This window comes from Rhinopithecus roxellana, chromosome 2 (genome assembly GCF_007565055.1).
Source record: "Rhinopithecus roxellana isolate Shanxi Qingling chromosome 2, ASM756505v1, whole genome shotgun sequence".
Lineage (NCBI taxonomy): Eukaryota > Metazoa > Chordata > Mammalia > Primates > Cercopithecidae > Rhinopithecus > Rhinopithecus roxellana.
Window position 1 is genome coordinate 50,556,769 of NC_044550.1, and position 20,745 is coordinate 50,577,513.

Consider the following 20,745-nt stretch of genomic DNA (forward strand, 5'->3'; position numbering starts at 1 on the left):
TATTAATTTGATCAAAATATGTGATTTAGCATGTATTTTAAGGATTTCTCATAGTTTGGGTCCTCACTGGTTACTATCAACTGATTTTAATTTATCCTACTCTGATTATTAAAAAGTTGTCAAAATGTAGGTAGTAAAATGTTTCCTTAATCTCCAGATTAAATTATATGTCCCTGTATTATAAAGAATTCTGTTCTTTCTGACCTGGTATTTTGATCAAATTAATTCATGTATGAAAATCCATACTGCCACTTGTGAAATGAGGCATGAAATAGTCTTCAAGAGCCCTCTAAATAGGTGGGATATCTTGTAATCATGTTTATTTTTTACTTTTTTTGAGACAGAGTCTTGGTGTGTCACCCAGGCTGGAGTGCAGTGGCATGATCTCAGCTCACTGCAACCTCTGCCTCCCAGGTTCAAGCGATTCTCCTACCTCAGCCTCCTGAGTAGCTGGGACTACAGGCATGCACCACCACACCCGGCTAATTTTTTTATTTTTAGTAGAGACGGGGTTTTGCAATGTTGCCCAGGCTGGTCTCAAACTCCTGACCTCAAGTGATCGGCTCACCTTGGCCTCCCAAAGTGCTGTGATTATAGGCATGAGCTACTGCACCCAGTCATAATCACATTTATAGTTTGCTATCTTTATTTTTGTGACAATACTTGATTATTTATTCATGGTGTCCCCTTAATGACACCTACCTAAGCTACACTATTCTTACTATTATAGCGTTCTGTTATCATCATCACCTGATACTTACTGAGAATTTATTATGTATTAAGCATAATGCTAAGCACTTTACATGAATTACCTAATATAGTCCAACAATCCTCTCAGAAGATACTGTACTTGTACCAGGTGTTTTTTTTGTTGTTGTTGTTGTTGTTTTAAGACAGAGTCTTGCTATATTGCCCATACCTGGCTCTTGTCTCAGTTTTTTAGATAAGAAACTAAGGTTCAGAAAGTTGAATAATTTTCCAAGGTCATTAACTCCAGAGGACTATGTTCTTAACCACTGAATGTGCTACCTCCCTATACCTTCCAGAATTGTCTCAAATTGGAAATCTGTAGAAGGGACTACATGAGACTAAACTGCTTCCGCACAAGGTCCTTACAATGCCACGTGGCCCTCTTGGTTATTATACTGTAGGTTTGGTCAAGCCTCCTCTAAAACGCTCCCGATCTGCACCTGATGGAGGAGATGAGGAGAACCAGGAGCAGCTACAAGACCAGATTGCCGAGGGCAGCTCCATAGAAGAGGAGGAGAAAACAGATAATGCTACCTTACTGCGCCTGTTAGAGGAAGGAGAAAAGGTATTGTGCTTCTGAAAAGTAAGGATTGTAAATATTTCAGTAACGTATTATTAAGACAACATGAGTTGATAGGGTAGCTGTGGAAAATAAATGCTTTAGCCTCTGTAATAAAATACAGCTTTAAGCAGCCTTTTGGGTTCAGTATTCTACTTCTCTCTTCTGTAAGGGTTTTCTCACTCCCCTGAAACATTAAACAGCATAAGGTTTCATCAGATACAGTATTAACAACTGGCACCTAATTCTCTGTCTTCCTCTATACCGAAGACCTTGCCATAATTCTCTATTTCAAGTCCGTGTAGACAGCCTATTCAGCAATCTGGCCTTGTATTTTTTTCTACATCTCCGTAATTCCAGTAATAACCTACCAGCAGCTTCAGCCAATCTGGACTGTCACCTCCAGCCTTGGATTATTTAGCCCCTACTGTCCTTCACTCACAGAAGATATCAGCTTCCTATTTCTCACTCAACCTCCAATACCCTGCTGACCTCTCTGGTCTCATTCCACTGACTCTGTCTTGTAGCCTGATCCCCTGCAGCCTGGTACACCTTGGAGTTTATTACACCCACCATGTTGTGTTTTCTTTCCACTCTGCACTTTACTCATTGTGTTGTCCATGTTACATTGCTATAAAGGAATACTTGAGGCTGGATAATTTATAAAGAAAACATGTTTATTTGGCTTAACACTTCTACAAGCTGTACAAGCATGGCACCAGCATCTGCTTGGCTTCTGATGAGGCCTTAGAAAGCTTTAACTCGTGGCAAAAGATGAAGGGGTGCAGGCTTGTCACATGGTAAGAAAAGGAGCTCTTGTGTGAACTGATAGAGTGAGGACTCATTACCGCCAGGACGACACCAAGCCATTCGTGAGGGTCCCACCTCCATGACCCAAACACCTCCCATAAGGCCGCCCCTCCAACAATGGGGATCACATTGCAACATGAGCTGTGGAGGGGACACACATGCAAACCATGTCACTCATACTGCTTTTTCCTGCCAAAATGCCCCTCTTCCTTTTACTTGCTTAACCTTTATCTGAATAAATCCTGTGTGTTATCCCATTTTTCCGGGTGTTTGTAATAGTCAAACATAGAAAGCTTTCTTTGACTCTTTTGCTAGCTCAGGCTTGGTTGGATACCCTTCCTCTATACTTTCATGATGCCTTATATGTATCACTCTGTATTATATCATAATTACTTGTTCCAGTATCTTTCTCTTGTCCTAGATTTTGAGCTCCTTATAGGCAAACTGTGTCTTATTCCTATCTCATTGCCTTACAGAGGTCCAGTTGCATAATAGACAACCAATAAACTTTTGAATGAAGGAATGATTGGTTGAATAAACAAGGGAATGAATGACTTGAATGTGTCATGAATATCACCTTTTTAAAGGATGTTCTTTTGTCTGTTATATTAGATCTTGGTATAACCTTTTGAGGTCTTACCCTCTAAGTAGTCACTAGAAATTGGAGTATAATCAAAACAGTTCTGTTCAAATGTATGCCCTAATTAATATTGAATGACAGTACATTAAGAAAAGATCATGTAACTATAAAAGTACCCCAGATATGAAGGAAGCACAAGAGAGGCTTTTACGGACTGGGGAGCATTCTGTTTCTCGGTCTGGATGCTGGTCACACCAAATTTTTAGCATTTGAAAATTAATCCAGCCATACACTTAGGAAATAAGCATTGTATGTGTGTGTGTGTGTGTGTGTGTGTGTGTGTATGTGTGTGTGTGTATGTGTATGTGTGTACATATAATATATGTATGTATGTATGTGTATATATATATAAATATACTGCAATAGGGAAGCTTTTAAAGTATATCAGGATTGATCAGATATAGCAATGAAAATTGACTTATATTTAGATATTTTAGAAAGACTACAATGCTTTCATTTTTAAAACTTTTAATCTCATGAGTATAGTTTTTGCTCTAGTTGCTTTAAGTTTTAATAGTGCGGGAAGTGTATTCAAACTGACATTTGTTTAACTCTGATTTAATTGCTGATTTTTGTCTTGACTCATGTTGAACTAAGTTTAAGCAAGAAAGAGTTTTTACAAAGAATTAGATACTGCCCTTTGGAGAGAAAACAATACTTACTTTGAAAGATTTAGCAATGCTCCTTCCTATGAGGAAAACACAATTTCTGCCAAGCTTGGACTTTTGCAACAGTACAGTAGTCTCCAGGGAGCAGAATCCAGGTGGGGAATGAATAGAAACAAATTCTACAGTTCCATTTCCAGGGGATATGATGGAAAAAGAAGGTAAACTGTGTAGAAGAGAAAGCAACCAATAATTCCTAACCTGATTATGTACATTATCTCACTTAATTCTCACAACAAGTCAATTAGAAATTTACAAATGAAGACATGGAGGCTCAGAGAAATTAAGAAACTTGACCCAGTCTACAAAGTGGCAGAACTGGAAATTTACCCTGAGTTAGCAGGCCCTGCAATTTTCACTCTGTATCATCTTGCCTCACATAGAACACAATCCTATTCTAATCTCCTTACATGTATGCCTCAATTCCCTTTCCTGCCAAGCTTGCTGTGTCTGTCTCCCTTCATGAGAGCAGGAGCCTTATCTAATGTTCTTCACTTTTAGAAGCTAGCACATAAGTGCCTGACCTACAGAAAGTACACCCAGAATATTGAGAGAGATGGGATTGGCAGATGAGTGGATGGGTGTGAAGGAATTGTTTAGTTTTACTCTAGTCAAATGCAAATCAGACTGTAATCTAAGCTTATTCTTCTCAATATGCTTAAACTCTGATTTAATATGCTTAGCTCTAGGGATGCCATAATAGTCTAACAAAAATGGATCTTTACAAAATACCTGTATTAATGAATGTTTATGGGCTTCTTTATAGATCCAACACATGTACCGTTGTGCTCGAGTCCAGGGCCTAGATACCAGTGAGGGGCTCCTTCTTTTTGGTAAAGAGCATTTTTATGTGATTGATGGATTTACCATGACAGCAACAAGGGAAATAAGAGATATTGAAACCTTACCTCCAAAGTAAGTAAATGAATGAAGAGAGACAATGTATGGCTGTCTTTAGAAGACAGAAAGTATATTTGCATAGTTTTCTTTTTTAATCAAAAAATTGTGTTCTAGGTAATATTCTCTCTCAGTTTGTGTGTATTCATCATTACATATTCACAAAGATGATATTCAGTTATTTTAAGGTAGTAATGAAAATGTTTGGCTTCTTTATCAAGATGAAAGCTAAATAACATTTATTTCTGTACATTCTGAGTTATTTATATTATAATCTATATATTTATAAACTTATTCTGAATTTATAAATTGTCCTTTTAAAAAATATAGCAGATATACAATTGTAGAGAAAGTGTAGGTAACTGCACAATATTCCTAAAAATGAAAGAGCATCATCAGGTACTGAGTACCCCAGAAACAGCATGACTAAAGCATTAGCAGAGATTTACTGACTGAGTTGTAGGCATCTTCCTTTTCTTCTGCCGTCCTGTGATGAAAGTAATAGTGAGTAGTGGAAAACTCAGGAGAGAGACCAAGCTAGAAAAAGGATAAGAAGCTTAGGGCTTAGAAGATCAACAGGCTGGCTGCTTCTCTTCTTTAACATTTTCCTAGCACCCTTGAACACAGACATTGTTTCTCTAGTTCATTCCTAGGAGATATTTCAAATAATTACTTTCAACAACAGTCAGGGTCACATGAAGACTTTTATGGGTCCTTTTTCCATACAAAAATATTTAAAATTATATGTTGTGACTAACGGTATAAATATAATCACATATTAAAACATTTTTTCTACCTTTTTCTACCTAAAAGTTGATATTTTTTCTGATTTTTAAAATAAATTAAGACATTTTCTTGGGCCCCAGAAGTATGTGAGCTGAAGCACTGTGCTAACCATGTCTGGTGAATAACTTGGTCCTGACAGTAATAGGGGAATTTTTAAAATTGCATTCATCAAAGGAGGTTCCTTGTATCTCAGGTAGCTAACAAATTCTTCTTTTAAATGTATTTTTTAACTGAAAATTCTGATATATAGTATTCCTCCATCCTGTTCATGTGTTTAAAATTAGCACACCCTTTGTGGAACAGTAAATTTATCTCTTGCTGTGTTTTTGTTTATTTGCATTTTCTCTTGGCTACCTGTAGTATGCATGAGCCAATTATCCCTAGAGGAGCCAGGCAAGGCCCTAGTCAACTCAAGAGAACATGCAGCATTTTTGCATATGAAGATATCAAGGAAGTTCATAAAAGGAGATATCTCCTGCAGGTGAGTCAATTTAGTAGTACTGTTTTGTCCTGTTTCTTTATTCTGAAAATGTATTATTTAAAAATTGGTATGTGCCATGGAAACCCTCAATAGGATCTGCATTTATTGATTGATTGATTGATTTATCTTGCTCTGTCGCCCAGGCTGGAGTGCAGTGGCGTGATCTAGGCTCACTGCAAGCTCCACCTCCCGGGTTCACGCCATTCTCCGGTCTCAGCCTCCTGAGTAGCTGGGACTATAGTCGCTCGCCACCACACCCGGCTAATTTTTTTGTATTTTTTAGTAGAGACAGGGTTTCACCATGTTAGTCAGGTTGGTCTTGATCTCCTGACGTCGTGATCCACCCATCTCAGCCTCCCAAAGTACTGGGATTACAGGCGTTAGCCACCATGCCCGGCCAGGATCTGCATTTAGAATAATCCTTAGATTTGGTTATAGACAGACTCAGGTCACCTCAGGTCACGTGGATGCATAATTTTGTACAATGCATTTCTCGTTTAAACACAGCCTAAAATTTGAGTGATTATCTTTGTTATCCATCTTTCCCTGTAGCTATCCAAATCAACATTTTAGTTTTCTTCTGATATAAAAATTACATCCTTACTATAGTTTTATAAAATTGTAATTTTATAATAATTATTTTTATTCTATTATTAAAGACTTTAGAAATAAATTGAGCAGAATAAGAAATATCTGTTTATTTTGTAGCTTAATCTTCAGGGAATTCATGACTTTAAAAGTGTTAGCAAATTAACTTCTTGAACATTGTAGAAATTCATAGTGGAAAAGTTAATATATAATCTTATTTGTGAACTTCTGTTTTTTCTTAATGTTTTTCTCTCTGATCATTTCAGCCTATTGCTGTGGAAGTTTTCTCTGGAGATGGACGGAATTACCTCCTTGCTTTTCAGAAAGGAATTAGAAACAAAGTCTATCAAAGGTCTTATTTGTTAGGAACACTTTGTATAATACTGTGGGAAGAGATGGGAGGGGGAATCTTTTCTCAGTTTTGCTAGTTTTTAAAAATCTAGAATTTAGATCATTGAGCCAACATCTTTGAAGAAAATAATTTGTATTATTTTTGCCAGCTTCTTGAAACAATTGTTCTTCTAACTTTTAAAATAATGCAATTCTATTGTGACATACCATTTTTCCTCCTGCTAACTTATAGTAGAAATCATCAAAAACTACTTTTATCACTAAGTCCTGTGTCTCTACATACAAAGGATGATGAAACTGTAGCCTTAAAAATAAAACTTTAGTTTCTTTTTTTTTTTCTTGAGACAGAGTCTCATTCTGTCACCCAGACTAGAGTGCAGTGGCCTGATCTCGGCTCACTTAAAACTCCACCTCCCAGGTTTACGCCATTCTCCTGCCTCAGCCTCCCGAGTAGCTGGGACTACAGGCTCCTGCTACCATGCCCGGCTTATTTTTTGTATTTTTAGTAGAGAGGGGGTTTCGCCATGTTAGCCAGGATGGTCTCAATCTCCTCACCTCGTGATCCGCCCGCCTCAGCCTCCCAAAGTGCTGAGATTACAGGCATAAGCCACCATGCCTGGCCAAAAAGAAACCTTTACTTTCAAAATAAGGTTTCTTTGTATTTACCAAAATGAAGCCAACGCGGTTTCTTGCTATTGAATGCAAGGACTGAGTTCCCTTAGAAATTTAATTTACGTGGGACTTTTCTCTGGCCATGGAAGGGATGTTGGATACCTTCATCCTTGAAAAAGTAGTATAGCTAAATAAGGCAGATAGTCTAATTTAAGCATATTTTTATCTTTAATAAACTATATGTAAAATTTACCTTTTAAGCGAAAAACAGGCCAAGCTATGCATTGGCTCACGTTCATATCCTCAGCACTTTGGGAGACCAACGAGGGAGGATCACTTGGGTCTAGACTTCAAGACCAGCCTGGGCAACATAGTGAGGCCCTGTCTCTATAAAAAAAAAAAAAAAAATTAGCCGGGCATTGTGTCGCATGACTGTAATGGGAGGTTGAGGTGGGAGGATTGCTTAAGCCCAGGAGGTCAAGGTTGCAGTAAGCCATGATCACACCACTGCACTCTAGCCTGAGTGAGCAAGGCACTGTTTCAAAAAATAATTTTTTTTTTTTTTTTTTTTAAGACAGAGTCTTGCTCTGTCACCAGGCTGGAGTGCAGTGGCATGATCTTGCCTCACTGCAGCCTCCGCCTGCCAGGTTTAAGCAGTTTTCCTGCCTCATCCTCCCAAGTAGCTGGGATTTCAAGCATGTGCCACCGCACCCAGCTAATTTTTGTATTTTTAGTAGAGATGGAGTTTCATTCACCATGTTGGCCAGGATGGTCTCAATCTCCTGACCTCATGATCTGCCCACCTTGGCCTCCCAAAGTGCTGAGATTACAGGCATGAGCCACCGCACTCAGCCTATAAATTTTTTTAAAAAGGAAAAGCAACACATATCTCTGGTATTTAAATATAATTCTCTTGAATGTATGAATAATAAGGCTATTCTGAATTAACCATGTAGATGAGAGGCATTCTCTTGTTCTTTGAAGGGTGATGTAGATCCTGGCAATCCCTCTATTATAGAAAATTTTATATTTCGAATTATTTCCATGAGGAATAACTAAACCATCCAACATTGCTTTTCATTGCACTACAGTAATATTACCTGTGAGCACCTGGGAAATGAGGGTGGTTCAAATAAGCACCTGTGGATGTTGATTGGTAACCCAAAACTTCTTTCACATATGGGAAGAGCTAAGTAAAGTGATTGAGATTCACTTTTACTTATCTGATTTTTTAATTTCTAAAGATGCTATTGTTTTTAGTGCTAAGAAATTATTTCCTATTCAGAGAAGTCCAAAATAATAGATTTTGTTATGGGCATTTATATTTGGCTCTGGATGTCATCATTTTTTTTTTATAACCTGAAGAGTATTCTAATTATTATATATTCCTTTTGCCTGCCACGTAGTGGGTTATGGGAGGGTAGTTGCAACTATGAACATCTAAACGAATCATCCTTTCTTAAGCGTCCCATTAGATCCTGACTGAGACTTCATTTTCAATTTTATGCTGTTTTAAATTTTTCAGGTTTTTGGCTGTAGTGCCGTCTCTAACGGACAGTTCAGAATCTGTATCTGGGCAGCGACCAAACACGAGTGTGGAGCAGGGGTAGGTGGTTTGTTCCTTGAATATTACAGCTTAATAGTGAAATTGGGATGATTCATATCTGGGCAGTATTATTTAACATTTTAAATGAGTGTTTTTCCCCTGGTGGTTGCAAAATGTTTTTTAAGTACTGAAAACTAAAGGAAGAAAAGAAAAAGGTATGCATAATCACTATGTCAAATCACCGCTCACATTTTGATCAATTACCTTCTGTTCTTTAAAGCATGAGTACATTGTTGTGTGCATAACTGAGTTTATACTCTAAATACAAGTTTTTATCCTGCTTCTTCTATTCAGTGTTATATTCAAATATTACCTCTTGTCTTTAAAAAACTATTCAGAAACATAACTATCATTTGCTACCTATTCATCACACATATAAAACATCATGTAATTTTTGGATATTTCATCTTTGTCAGGTTTTTGCTTTTTTTAAATTATTGTTATTATTATTTTGAGATGAAGTCTCACTCTGTCACCTAGGCTGGAATGCAATGGCATGTCTTGGCTCACTGCAACCTCCGCCTCCTGTGTCCGTGCGATTCTCCTGCCTCAGCCTCCCAAGTAGCTGGGATTACAGGTGCCTGCCACCACACCTGGCTAATTTTTGTATTTTTAGTAGAGACGGGGTTTTGCCACATTGATCAGGCTGGTCTCAAACTCCTGACCTCAAGTGATCTGCCTGCCTCGGCCTCCCAAAGTGCTGGGATTACAGTTGTGAGCCACCGCGCCTGGTGTTTATCAGGTTTTCTTATCATAAGACTGGAAATGTGATTCTTCGTTATTTTTTTTTTTTTTTTAATTTTTTTCTTTTGAGACAGAGTTTCCCTCTGTCACCCAGGCTGGCGTGCAATGGGATGATCTTGGCTCACTGCAACCTCTGCCTCCTGGGCTCAAGCGATTCTCAGCATCAGGCTGAGCAGTTCTCAGCCTCCTGAGTAGCTGGGATTACAAGCATGTGCTACCACGCGTGGCTAATTTTTGTATTTTTAGTAGAGAAGGGGTTTTGCCATGTTGGCCAGGGTGGTCTCAAACTCCTGGCCTCAAGGGATCCGCCCATCTTGGACCCCCAAAGTGCTGGGATTACAGGCATGAGCCACCACGCCCTGCTATGATTCTTCATTATTTTATTGTGGTAGAGTCCCCTTAATAAAACAAAGAGTAGGAATTTTAAGGCTCTTGATACACAAAACCAACTTGATATTCATAAAAACTATACAAGTTTATATTGTACTATTAGTGGATAAGTTTGTCTCAATAGATACTTGCTAACTTTGTGTATTATTATTATTATTACTATTATTATTATTATTATTATTATTTTTGGGATGGAGTTTTGCTCTGTTGCCCAGGCTGAAGTGTAGTGGCATGATCTCAGTTCACTGCAGCCTCAGCCTCCCGGGTTCAAGCAATTCTTCTGCCTCAGCCTCCCAAGTAGCTGGGACTACAGGTGCGCGCCACCACGCCTGGCTAATTTTTGTATTTTTAGTAGTGATGGGGTTTTACCATATTGGCCAGGCTGCTCTCGAACTCCCTACCACGTGATCCACCCACCTTGGCCTCCCAAAGTGCTGGAATTACAGGCGTGAGCCACTGCGCCTAGCCTGTATATTAATTTTTTTATTTTATTGATTTTAGAAAATGTTTTCTCATTTTTTAAATGTATATTTCTTTGATTATTAGTAAGCATGAGCTCTGTACATGTTTATAAGCCATTTAAAATCATTATTTGTAAATTGTCCATATCTTTTGCCTATTTTTCCTTTGAGATCTTATCAATTTGTGTAGGATTTTTCTACCATAAGGTATTACTCCTTTGCTTGTCGTATTTGTTGCGGATTTCCCAGTTTTCCTCTAAATTTTGCTTTTTGACATTTACATTTAAACCTCTGTTTTTGTGTATTCTGAACTGTCAGTGATTCCTTTATGCTCTTTACAGCCGCATTTCATCTTAGCGATGCCTTCTAGATGACATAGCCATTTCAAGAATCCATACACCCAGCTCCATTTATATCACTCAATAAGTGGTAGCCCTTTATAATCCACTGGAAAGAAGCAGTGCTTTGGGGCTGTAAATTAATTATTAGAGCATGCAAGAAAATTACTTTTGAAAGTTCTAGAGATTATGTAATTTGTAAATAAAATTTGATTCCAATCTGTGTGCATCTATATACGTTGTGTATTTCTGTTTAAGTTTTGTTTTTATTTTTTTATAGCCAAGCCTTAGCAAATACAATGCTAAATACATGCTTTTGTTAACCCCAGAAACATGTTCTGCTCCTAATCATTTGTGTTGTTGTTAACATAAATACAGGAAGTGAGAGATTTCCTTAAAAACATAATGAGCCTTTTTTCTACTTGTAAGCAAATTGCTACTGCTTCCTAGATAATCTTAAACTTGCTATTTCTTTGTTCTTGCTACTTCCTGTGCTGAGTTGGCAGTTCTTAAATAATTTTTAAGAGCTCAGAGGCAAGAAACAGAAATTCATTTCCAACTTTAGTCTTCCATTTCAGTTGTCCCCTTTCTTACGATGTTGAAGAGTGATCATGGCTATTTTTCCAAAGAGAGTATCTTGTGCATTCAATTTGCCTAATGGAAAGACTATCTCAAAGTGGAAAATAGTACCATTGAGCTGGATGTGTTTAGGACCTAAGGTTTACAAATGTTTTAATTTCCTTTCAGAAAAGAAAATATGTAAATACTTTCTCCTGGTTCCATGACCAATTATTAATTATCAGTATTATAAAGCTGATAAACCTTAAATAGGATTTTATAACATTTTAAGGAAGTCTGCTGTCCCCAAAAAAGTAATGCTTAAATTTCAAATGACCTGGACAGCAATGACTTTCCTGTTATACAATATTCATATTTTCATTCACTTATTTAATGCATTATGTACGTACTATGTACAGAGTATTATATAATATTTCAGTTATTCTAATTAAGTATCCTTGGATCTGTTTATTTAGTGATTATAGTAAAAATAAGAAAGACTATGGTTAGAGTATGGCTTATGCCTCTAGTCCCAATAATTTGGGAGACCAAGTTAGGAGGATCATTTGAGGCCAGGATCTTGAGACCGACCTGGGCAACATACCAAGACCCCATCTCTACAAAAAATAAATTATAAAATAGTTTTAAAAAGAAAAAGAAGGCCAGGCACTGTGGCTCACGCCTGTAATCCTAGCACTTTGGGAGGCCGAGGTGAGAGGATCACCTGAGGTCAGGAGTTCAAGACCAGCCTGGGCAACATGGTGAAACCATGCCTCTACTAAAAATACAAAAATTAGCTGGGCGTAGTGGCAAGTGCATGTAATCACAGCTACCCAGGAGGCTGAGTCAGGAGAATCACTAAGACCCAGGAGGCAGAGGCTGCAGTGAGCCAAGACCATCCATGCCACTGCAATCCAGCATGGGTGACAGAGCAAGACTCCATCTCAAAAAAAAAAGTTGAACTAGAACAATGTTCTTCCAACTCTTTTGAATATGACCTAGAGTAAAAAATACATATTACATTCATCCCAGGGCACATAAATTGAGTTATAAATACTCAAACAAAATTCACAAAAAAATACTGTCCCTTAATGTATGTGATGCCTTCTGATGTCCTCTGTTTTCTTCAATTCGGTTTTTTGTTACTACATATTTCAAAATGCTGATCACAACCCACTAAACTGACTTTATGACCCACTGATAGATCCTCCATAGTTTGAAAAATTCCTGGACCAGATGACTTAAATTTTTCAACTTTATAATTTTTCAGATTTAAAATTTTATTGCTTCTAATTTATTGTATTATGTATTGCTTTTAGATCTGGGTTGCTTAGCACTTTGGTTGGAGAGAAGTCTGTGACTCAGAGATGGGAGGTAAATTTAATGAATATATGAGCTTCCTTAGAAGTTTGTAGTTAAGAGTAGAAGTCATAGAGTTAAAAGCACTTTAATTATCCATAAAATATATACCATAGAGAAAATGTTTTATTTTCATTCTTTTTAGAAAAAAAAGTATTTCATTGTTCTGAAATTTGTTAAAAAGAATCTGTCCTTTACATCATTTTGCATATAAAATTTTAAAAGCTGAACATAGTGGAAATAATTGATTGCTCAAAAATGAATATTCATCTTTTTCCAGAGAGGTGAAATCAGCAACTTCCAATATTTGATGCATTTGAACACTTTGGCTGGCAGATCATATAATGATCTCATGCAGTATCCTGTCTTCCCCTGGATCCTTGCAGATTACGACTCAGAGGTAAATCTTAGTAGAACACATTTTCAAAAATAATTTTAAAATGCTACAATTGAAGCAGGGTGCAGTGGCTCATCCCTAAAATCCCAGCGCTTCGGGAGGCCGAGGCAGGCGAATCACTTGAGCCCAGGATTTCAAGACCAGCCAGAGCAACATGGCAAAACCCTGTCTCCACTAAAACTGCAGAAATTAGCCAGGCGTGGTGCCAAACCCCAGTTGTCCCAGCTACTCAGGAGGCTGAGGTGGGAGGATTGCTTTAGCTCAGGAGGTGGAGGCTCCAGTGAGCCAAGATTGCGCCACTGCATTCCAGACTGGGTGACCTACCAAGCAAGACTCTGTCTCTGAAGAGAAAAACAAAAACAAAAACAAAAAAACTGCGGTTGCCTAAATGTTTTATTTGGTTTGTAGTTTAATGTTCTCAATAGGCACAGACACTTAATTCAAATAGATGAGAAGCATTTAGCACAGACATATAAAAAGTTTGGATAATTGACCAACTTATTGAATACTGGCCATTAATTCATAATATCTATTCGGTTTTTTTAAGTGCTGATTAATTTGCGTTTATTGGTGGATGTCAGAATCCATCTGTGTAGTTTGAAGTGTTTGTTAGGAAAACACAAAGTAACCCTTCTACAAAACATTACTGCCACATAAAAGAAATTTTTTATACTATTCCAGGAAGCCTTGGGAGAAGATTTCCAACAATTCAACATGTACCTGACTTAAGTCTCAAAATCAAGAGCAGATAGAAGTATATGAATGTTTTGATTCCTCTCTTCCTTTACCTCCTGTCTAATAGACATCTGATTAGTTCGGAAATGAACCGTAGCAGGCAAAACAAAAGTCACTTAGCCCTAGGTAAACAACCAAAAAGATTGTTTTTAAAATACAGAAATTCATTAGACCTTCTTATTCACTAGAATCATGGCTGCTTATCCTTTCAGAAATTTTAGACATCAACGTATTAAAAAGGATAAAGCTTCTATCCTCAGAAAATTTTGGTCTAATGAAAGAATGAAAGGAAATCTACCCTATATGCATGGACGTACGTTAGTGTATTTGATGTTTGAATCTATATATTTGCTTGTATAGTTAATTTACATACCTAATACATAATAAATAATAAAAGGAAAAGAAGAGATCAGGAGTAAAGATTGATAAGTGAAAATATTTTTTCTTTAAGTCCATCAAGGAAAGTTAGAAAGAAAATGTAGATTTTTAAAGAGACAGGAAGTCCAAAAGAAATGTGGTTTTCTGAGAAGGGAGTGGAGTACTTTGTCAACCCATATTTGAATATGTATCTCACATTCTCACATGAACATGACAGGTCCCATTACTGAACCTTCAATTCTCTACCTCGTTCTCCCAATACAATTCTGACCCTCACTGTGTATTCCCCATCTTAGGAAATGGCACCATCATCCATACTGTCTTACAGGCTGGAAATTATACTTTTCCTACTGTCCATGTCTGCTCAGTGGCCAAGGCATTTCTACCTTCGTCTCCATCAGTGTACCTAGTGTCTCATTTCAGGCCCTCTGCATCTTCTATTGGACTGTTGCAGCAGCCTCCTGACTGGTCTTAATGCTGTAGTCTCTCCTTCCTTCACTATGCCTTCTACACTGCAGCCAGTTTCAGGAACACTAATTGAGTCATCCCCTTGTTTAAAATCATTCCGTGACCAGGTGCTGTGACTTACACCTGTAACCCCAGAACTTTGGGAGGCCAAGGAGGGCAGATTGCTTGAGTCCAGGAGTTCAAGACCAGCCTGGGCAACACGGAAAACCCCATCTCTACAAAAAATACAAAAAAGTAGCCAGGCATGGTGACATGTATCTGTAGTCCCAGCTACTCAGGAGGCTGAAAGGGGAGGATCACTTGAGCTGGTGAGGTGGAGATTGCTGTGAGCTGAGAGTGTGCCTCTGTGCTCCAGCCTGGGCAACAGAGCAAGAAACTGTCTCAAAAAAAAAATAAAATAATGAAGTAAAAATAAATAAATAATAAAATTATTCAGTGAATCACCATCATAATTTGAGAGAGAGTAGAAAATCCTGACTATAGCAACCTTTTCATTGTAGCTCTTATGTATATATTCCTCATGTCCTCCCAGAACAGCTATCGTGGGGCACCCAGATCCCTCTCCTATAATTTAGTGGCTTTTCACACACAGCCTGACCTGCCCGGTGCCCATTGTGCATTTCTTCTCTCCACCAACTAACTCAACTGACCAGCTCCACTTCATCCTTCAGGAAACACTCACGTACCAGCCCTGTGATGTAGACCCTTCTGTTCTTTTTCTCCTCTGCCTTCTATTCCCACACTGCCCTATAGTTGTATAATATGGTACCTATGTTGGGGTTTTTTTCCCACCATTTTAATCATGGAGCTTTCTTTTACAGCATAATCCTGCTATTTGTTTGACTTTACTCAGTCACAGGGTCAAGGTCCTTGAGCACACAGACCATTTTATGTCTCTGTCAACTCTCAGCCCATAGGATGATGCCTGGCACTTTGTACATACTTTAACATTTGTTAAATTAACCAGAAAATATAAACGAGGTACTTTACATATAAACTTTGAGATAACAAATATACTAACTTGACTTACATTCAGAAATGTAGATCAGTTTCTCCTGCCCAAGATTTTTAAAAATAAAAGTTTGGCAAAACTGGTTATTCATGATGTCCTATAAAAAGGACACAAATATGCCACAGGCACATATTTCAAATTTCTACTTTCAGAATCCTCAGGGAGTAAATTTTAGTTTCCTTTTAAATATATGAATTAGGTCAACTCATCAACTTGTAAAGTAATCTCTGGTAAACTAGAAGAATCCGTCTCATTGGGAAGTTACTTGATCTGGTGTGATGTTATCTTTTAGAGGTGAAAGAATTACTGAGTGTTCTAGTTTATATCAGTTCCAGATCACCTCTGAGAAGAAATGCTCAGAAGTAACGTTGGAGGGAGATAGGGTGGGGGTGGAGGGAAGGAGGAGAGAGAAGGGAGATCTGATCCTCCAATTATGTGAGTGATGAGGTTAACGATGAATTGGAGCTGTTGTGTCCACAGTCTCCTGCTGGGTCCTTGCCAAGATTTGGAAGCATTTTCCCTCTTAATCCTCATCCCCTAAACCTGGATCCTTAGTGGCTTCCTCTGTGAAACACATAATTTCCAAAGCCCTTGTCTTCCAACTGAATCGGTTAACAAACTCCCATGTGCCTGTCTGTAAAGTGTGGATAAACAGTATGTACATAACATTATTTTGGAGTCCAGTTATGCCAGCTTGACCCCATAGATACTAGTGTGTTTCTAAATCATCATTGTCCACTATAGCCACTGTATCTACGTTAGTGAGGCTAGACAGTGTATAGTAACTTGAAATTGAGTTACATTTTATATTTTAGGAGGTGGATCTTACTAATCCCAAGACGTTTAGAAACCTGGCTAAGCCAATGGGAGCACAAACAGATGAACGATTAGCTCAGTATAAGAAGCGATATAAAGACTGGGAGGATCCTAATGGTAAGGAACTTTTTCTGTCATTGGACCTTGTACCCAAGTTTCAAAAGTAAGTCATTATGTAGCGGTCTGACATTCTCACATCCTCCTTCAAATTTCTTATATATCATATCTATATATATTATATGTCCACACATATATGCAGATGATTATAGCAGAGGAATCAGGTTTGCATGCCAACTTGTGGCCATGCTTAGAAGGCATTTTAAATAGCTTATTAGAGTATTGGTGGAAAACTAAGTATTCCTGCTTTGCATAGGACAGAAACTTCCCATCATAATCTGCCTCTGTCTCTAATCATATTTAGTCCAGGAACCACACTTTAATTTATTGTCTGTCTTTAATTTTATTGAGGCAATTTTTAGAACTCTTTCGCATTTAAAAAAATGACTATATTCTAAAACTATGTAGTTTACATGTTATTTATTATGTTTAATGTTTATTGTGTTTCTCCCTCAAAAAAGCAAAACAAACAAAGGAGAAAGAAAACCTAAGCTTGTAGTCCTATGTGAACTCTTTTTGTTCCCCCTCTCTGCCAAGGAGAATATGTAGTAAAATACATAAAAAGTGCTTAATATTCATAAATAATGATTTAGAGAAATATATAATTGCAAAGCCAGAACCTAATAAAAAAGTAACTATAAGTGAATATCCTGCTTTAATGGAAGATGGTCTACTATTAAGGGTTAACTATTATAGTAAGCCTCAAAACATGAAATTGGTAGACATACTAAGTTCGTGGGAATAGGCCATTGAATTATACTTAATTTGGACTACTGTCAAATATAGAAGAGAGGGATAGTGGTGTCATCATCAAGTTTTCCTGCTGAAAATGCCAGTACTAACTGCATTTAGTGTCACAGTTATCACATGGGCTATTATTTTCAAACATAAAGTAATACTGATTTTATTTTTCATATTTCTTCTTTTGGTTTCAATTATGCTTTAATTTTCTTAAACAGGAGAAACTCCCGCATACCACTATGGGACCCACTATTCATCTGCAATGATTGTGGCCTCATACCTTGTGAGGATGGAGCCTTTCACACAGATATTCTTAAGGCTACAGGTAAAACTTTAAATTGGAGGTTTTTCTATTTTATACCAGACTCTTCTATCTAAAATGTCACCTTTTAAAATACCATTGTCTTCCATTATAAGAAGCTCTGTAAAGTTTTAATGACAAAGTAGTTACATAACTAAAGTAGAATTCTGTTGGACCAAAATTGATTAATGAACTACAGTTCGCTTAGAACAAATAAGTACCAGCATCCTTTAATCAAATATATAAGTAGCATACATTTTTCAACCAGCCCTAACTGGTTGAATTAAACAATTTTTATTTTACAAAAACATGATATATTCCAGCTCATTCTCTGTTTCCTCGATTATGATTGCTTTTCTGGACATTCTCTTTCATTTATTCAGCAAATATTTAATAAATACCTACTGTGTGCCAGGCACTGTTCCAGGTACTTGGGAGGACTTCAATTAATAAAGAGAAAAGGCTTACCTGTGCAGTTTATGTATTTCAGTTGAAGGAGACAGCCAAATATGAAAAATAAGAAAACTGTAAGGTGTTTTAGAATGTGATAAAAGCTATCAGAAAGATATAGGTCCGGAAAGGGGGGTGGGAGGTGGGGCGGACAGGAGGTTGGGCAGGGTGGGATGCAGTTTTAAGTAGAGTGGTCAGAGTAGGTCTCCTGTGAAAAAAAGTCTAAAGGAGGTAAGGGTGTTGCTTCTGCAGACATCTGGAGATACATGTTCCAGGCAGAGGGAAGAGCTTATGCAAGGGCTCTAAGGCAGGCTTGTACCTGACATGTTTGAGGAGCAGCCTGGTGGCCAGTGTGTCCAGAATAGAGTAAGTAAGGAGGAAAGTTAGTTGTAAGGGAAGAGGTCAACAAGGAAACGGGCTAGATTGTATGGCAGGCCTTGGCAGCCATGGCATGGACTTTGGCATTTTCCCACAGTGAGCATCGTAAGACAGGTACACCATGTCCACTTAAAACACAGCAGCATAGGGGGCTTTACTGAAGAAGATGGGTAGTGTACCTATGAGGCTGTGTAGTCAAAAATATCCCTTTTCTATTTTAATTTGCTTTATTAGTCTGTAAGTGATCACCTTTTCTAATTCTCCATTTAATTCTCATTAGTATGAGAACTTGCATATCATGTTAATTTATACAATTAGCAAAACATAATTTGAATGTTTCCGACTGTAGATGATTTACATTAGAATCTTTTCTTGTGATGGCATCATCAAACTATGGAAGAACTCATATTTCTTACAGCTTTGTCCTCTCTTTAAAATCTACTATTTTTTGGATGACTTTTTAAAATCTTTACATTTGAATTTCAGTTTGGTTATAAAACAAATGTGGAGAGAACCCTCTGTAAGGATTACACCAAAGAGAATTAGATGTTTCATGTTTATTAAAAATGTTTGTGCATGTAATGTAGAATAATGGGAAATTGAAATGTCACCAAATATAGTTGGAGTTTTCAAGCTCTTGAACTTGACAGAAGCTGTCAGGTGGGAATGGTTCCGTAATAGAGAGGTGTCTTCTCATTCTGCCCACAGGGTGGCCACTTTGACCTGGCTGACCGGATGTTTCACAGTGTGCGTGAGGCCTGGTATTCAGCATCAAAGCACAACATGGCAGATGTAAAAGAACTTATTCCAGAGTTCTTTTATTTACCAGAATTCCTATTCAATTCCAACAACTTCGATCTAGGTACGTAGAGCTATGGCACTGTCTTAGGAATGTTAGCCAGGAAAAGCCCAGTAGAAATAAGTCACTTCTCTGAAGATTGTCTGCAGCACACATTAACAAGAAAAAAATTTCGTTATAGTTTCTTGCAGTCATTTGCTATAATTGGGTGTAGTTACATGTCATTTTTGAGGTTACAAAAGTTAGCTGGACGTGGTAGTGGGCACCTGTAATCCCAGCTACTCAGGAGGCTGAGGCAGGAAAATTGCTTGAACCTGGGAGGTGGAGGTTGCAGTAAGCCGAGATCGTGAACTGCACTCCAGCCTGGGCAACAGAGCGAGACTCCGTCTCTAAATAAACATTTAGAATTTTGTTGTTTTGATGAAAACAAAGGTGAAGTGAAAATTTATTTGAAAAATATTACTATTGAAACCCATTTAATAGCTAAGAGTGGTATATCCGAATTTTTCACGTATTGTTTTAATCTCGTTTATTGCCTAATATATTCTTGGTTTATATGCTAATGTGTTTTAAAATTAGAACTTAGAATAACTTTAAGTAAATCCCTTTTCTTTATCCTATAAGGGCTCTATTTTCTAGAAAAACAGGACCAAATCAGCACTTATAAAAACAAGAAAAACTTGATCAGTGCTGTTTTTATATTATCTGGCGATTAGAGGAAGTGGATTTGACTTTGGTTACAGTTTGCTGATCTGTGCTTCTGAGTATTTCTTTTAAAGTATATCAGAATTCCATTGTTTTCATGTTAGAATATTCCTGCCAGATATTTGTTGTTTTATATTTTTTCATTCCTTGTATTTTCTACTGTTTTATAAGAGTTAGCACATAAATTATAACTGTACTACCTCCAAAGTTTCATGGACAGAAAATACAGGGAAGTGTTTGTATCCTATACATGTGAAAGATATTTCTATTGAAGTTTGCTAAAGATAATTTTTATGTATTTAATTGTCCATCAGCAACTCTACCTTTGTGAAATGGGATCTAATGGGAAAGATAACAAGACTCTCTCCAGAGCCCCAGGAAAAGTCCTGAAATTGATTTTCATTACCTCCAATTATGCCTAGAGCTCACCCTTGAACAGCTAAAGACACAACTTTAGGACTTAGGATTAGAGAAAGTGATGGGTTTTCCCAAAAGAATAGAATAGATAGTCAACAAGGACAATCAATAAATACCTGCTATAGCCTTTGACTATGAATGCACATTAGCATTTTCTTTTTTTAAGACAGAGTCTTGCTCTGTCACCCAAGCTGGAGTGCAGTGACATAATCTCTGCTCACTGCAGCCTCCACCTTACAGGTCCAAGCAATTCTCGTGCCTCAGCCTCCCAAGTAGCTGGGATTATATGCGCCACCATGCCTGGCTAATTCTTTTTCGTATTTTTAGTAGAGATGGGGTTTCCCCATGTTGGCCAGGCTGGTCTTGAACTTCTGACCTCAAGTGGTCCGCCCACCTCGGCCTCCCAAAGTGCAGGGGTTACAGGCGTGAGCCACCA

General features: G+C 37.6%; 1 protein-coding gene across 2 annotated transcripts in view; it reads left to right on the forward strand.

Moving 5' to 3' along the window:
* WDFY3 (WD repeat and FYVE domain containing 3) overlaps positions 1-20,745 on the forward strand; it is a 312,187-nt gene that overhangs the window by 260,920 nt on the left and 30,522 nt on the right. For both annotated transcript variants that reach the window (XM_030915939.1, XM_030915944.1), the window contains 10 exons: positions 1,152-1,315; positions 4,191-4,339; positions 5,468-5,588; positions 6,443-6,528; positions 8,665-8,745; positions 12,556-12,610; positions 12,876-12,995; positions 16,401-16,518; positions 17,478-17,584; positions 19,097-19,250. In XM_030915939.1, coding sequence (XP_030771799.1) covers positions 1,152-1,315; positions 4,191-4,339; positions 5,468-5,588; positions 6,443-6,528; positions 8,665-8,745; positions 12,556-12,610; positions 12,876-12,995; positions 16,401-16,518; positions 17,478-17,584; positions 19,097-19,250 — 1,155 coding nt within the window. The remainder of the gene's footprint in view (positions 1-1,151; positions 1,316-4,190; positions 4,340-5,467; positions 5,589-6,442; positions 6,529-8,664; positions 8,746-12,555; positions 12,611-12,875; positions 12,996-16,400; positions 16,519-17,477; positions 17,585-19,096; positions 19,251-20,745) is intronic.